Below are 2,756 nucleotides of genomic sequence, written 5' to 3'. Positions count from 1 at the left end.
AATGCGCCACAGACGGTATGTATCTCGAAATGTCTCAATCCTCGAGGATAGGATACCGCGTGGGTCTCTGACGAGTTGGATCACTTTAATATTCAGTCTGGGGTCCTCCAACAAGGCACGCAAATCCCCAATCTCTGGCACACGGACAATCTTGATGGCCACATGTCGTTTCTCCCGACAGGCTTCAGTTGCCAACGTCATGTTAAGAAGTGCACATTTCTTAACACAATCCCCCTCTTCCACGTTAACGTCTGATGGGCTGTAGGCATCACATACGGGTTGTTGGCACAGCGCTCGACTTGCACCACGGCGGAAAAGTTTGTCTGTGGTGTGGTTTGTGGGAGTTGGTTTGATGTAGCTCTCAAGGAAATATAGATCACACCCATACAGGCTTCTCAAAAGGTCTCGGCTGGCCCCCAGCATCACACGACGGTCTGCTGTGTTGTGACTGTGGGACAGACGGGGGATCAGTGTGGTCTGGACATGATAAAGAGGTTCAAACAGGTAAAAAAACTCCTGGTGCTGATTTAGAAGTTGGCCAACAAAGGAGGAGCCGCTACGGGTGGTGGCCAAGACCAGGATGTGTGTCTTGCGGGATGTGTTCATGTAAAAGGTCGGGTAATCTTCACAACCGACTGCCCCCCGATCAAAGGGGGGTTCGGTCTCCTGATCCCCCTGACCGCAGTTCTGTGGGCTGGGCAATGTGCACAACTGGAAAGGCTTGGAGGTGAGTGTACGGATGGCCGTGTACTGGATGGCGATGGAGGCCAAGGCCAGAAGGACCACTGCCTTCCAGGAACATTGCATGGCGGAACCACCTCATTTAGACTCAGGCATCGATGACAGATTCTCCCTGCAAAACAAACAATTTGCAGGTGAGTGAGATATGTATTTATTAATTTTGATAAGTTGTATTTTTCTGTGTATGCACATTAGTAATTTTAAAATGGGCGTATTCTTTATTTTTATTCGTGTAGAATCAAAAGGTGGGGTAAAGAGACACTTGCATTACTCATAGGTTTTCAGGTGAATGACAATCCTCACATTACATACTTTATTTTAGACCACCAGATCAAGTGGAAGCAGAGGACAACCAAGAAAAAGAATCATATCCTTCAAGCGAGGACAAAAATCCAATTGAAATAGGAATGGTGCACTGAAAATATACTGTACTTTTGACTCCTTCTATTTGATCAAATATAGTCTTTTTTTTTACATTTCGTGACGCATGCAAATTTCATAATTGTAAAACTACTAAATGTTTTCTTATTCTTCACCTTATTCTCTGATTTTGAAAATATATCTCGGCTAACAGTATTGGAAGGCTCACTTTCTGTTGTCAACTCCATCATCCGTGCATCAAGCATCATGGTTGCCCGATTGAAGGGAGTACAAATATATTTACAAAATCCCACAATGTAAGTAAAGCTGCACAAGCAATGTTACGTCAAGGGGAGAGGTTGCTGCAAGTGAAAAAAAAAGAAAAAGAACAAATCCAAAACAGTGAATTGCGGATGTGTGCCTTTGTGCAGGAAGCTTTGATGATGTACAATAAATAAATCCTCTCATCATCTTCTCATCTGTCAGAAAGTATTAACACTGTCAGGTCGAACAGAGACTACCTTTTGTGTCACTTCAAATTCTCCCAATGCAAGTTTAATGTACACTGCATTGAAATAATGAAGCTTGCCTTTTCCATGGATAAATTGAGAGAACAGAGAGTCTGATGCTTGACACCGAGGGAAATCTATACAAGAGCTGAATTAAAAACCAGAGTGAGATTTCCACCAAATAAAGCTCCCATAGAGCTCCCATAGTAGCTCATGTAGATCTCAGTGAACAGGTTGAGCTTTCTTATGCGCGGATGTGAGATGGAGTCATGCTCAGTAATGCTGCGATAAGGCAGCACGGTACAAACAAATCTATCCCACCCAATCAGCGAGTGTTCAAAAACGTTGTGTTGAAATGCAGTCAAAGCCGTGACATTACATGCCAGCAATGAGTGTATTTCTCCATTTGTCTTACCTTTTTGGTTACAGAATTGTTCTCATGATGCTCCATGCTCACTGCTTCCTTTTGGTGCTCATAATTTTTTTACATACGCACACTCCCGTCTCGAGTGAAGGGCAGAGTGAAGTGGTGTATAGTCTTCTTAATCATGCGTGTGTGTGAGGTACACACAAGGACTGATTGTTTGGACCACCCAGACCCCTCCTCTTTCCACCTGCCCCTCTCTTTCTCTCTCTCTCTCTCTCTCTCTCTCTCTCTCTCTCTCTCTCTCTCTCTCTCTCTCTCTCTCTCTCTCTCGCACTGCCCAGCCCACCACCATGCACGCACGTACATTCGTGCAGAGACACACGCTCACCACGGCATCATCATCATCCCTTTCATGCTCTGTCCTCTGCTGCCATATCACGATAACCCCCTCCTTTCCCCCCTTCCATCCATCCACCCAATGACATTTAGTCACGTCATCTCACCAGCCCTTTGAAGTGTAGCTGCAAACATTTCATTGTTATTGTAAACATCCATCCATCCATTTTCTCTGACTCCCAGGGAGCGGTAGACTATCCCAGTTGATGAAAGGCAGACAATGTACAAAGCTACTTAGACCGAGACAAGCAATGCACACATCACTAGATGTGAACTGTAAAAGATACACGAACGTCAGGCATGACTGGAAAATGCAAAAAAAGTTACCTTATTCTAAATATATATTTTTCATTTAACGAATGACTTAGTAATTATGTATAGCA

At 44.1% G+C, this 2,756-nt stretch overlaps 1 protein-coding gene across 1 annotated transcript in view; it reads right to left on the bottom strand.

Annotated features, from left to right (window-relative positions):
• Positions 1 to 2,217, bottom strand: part of chst1 (carbohydrate sulfotransferase 1) — a 5,531-nt gene extending 3,314 nt beyond the window's left edge. The window contains exons 1-2 of the mRNA XM_088992236.1: positions 2,026 to 2,217; positions 1 to 853 (exon numbers count right to left, since the gene is read on the bottom strand). The exon at positions 1 to 853 is cut by the window's left edge and continues 3,314 nt beyond it. Coding sequence (XP_088848362.1) covers positions 1 to 807 — 807 coding nt within the window. The 5' untranslated portion in view covers positions 808 to 853; positions 2,026 to 2,217. The remainder of the gene's footprint in view (positions 854 to 2,025) is intronic.
• Positions 2,218 to 2,756: the final 539 nt, after the last annotated feature.

The sequence above is a fragment of the Hippocampus bargibanti genome, linkage group LG03, assembly GCF_051943395.1.
Source record: "Hippocampus bargibanti isolate YZ-2025 linkage group LG03, ASM5194339v1, whole genome shotgun sequence".
In the NCBI taxonomy this organism is placed as follows: Eukaryota; Metazoa; Chordata; class Actinopteri; order Syngnathiformes; family Syngnathidae; genus Hippocampus; species Hippocampus bargibanti.
The sequence above is the reverse complement of the archived record's forward strand: the minus strand, read 5'-3'. Positions and strand labels throughout refer to the sequence as shown.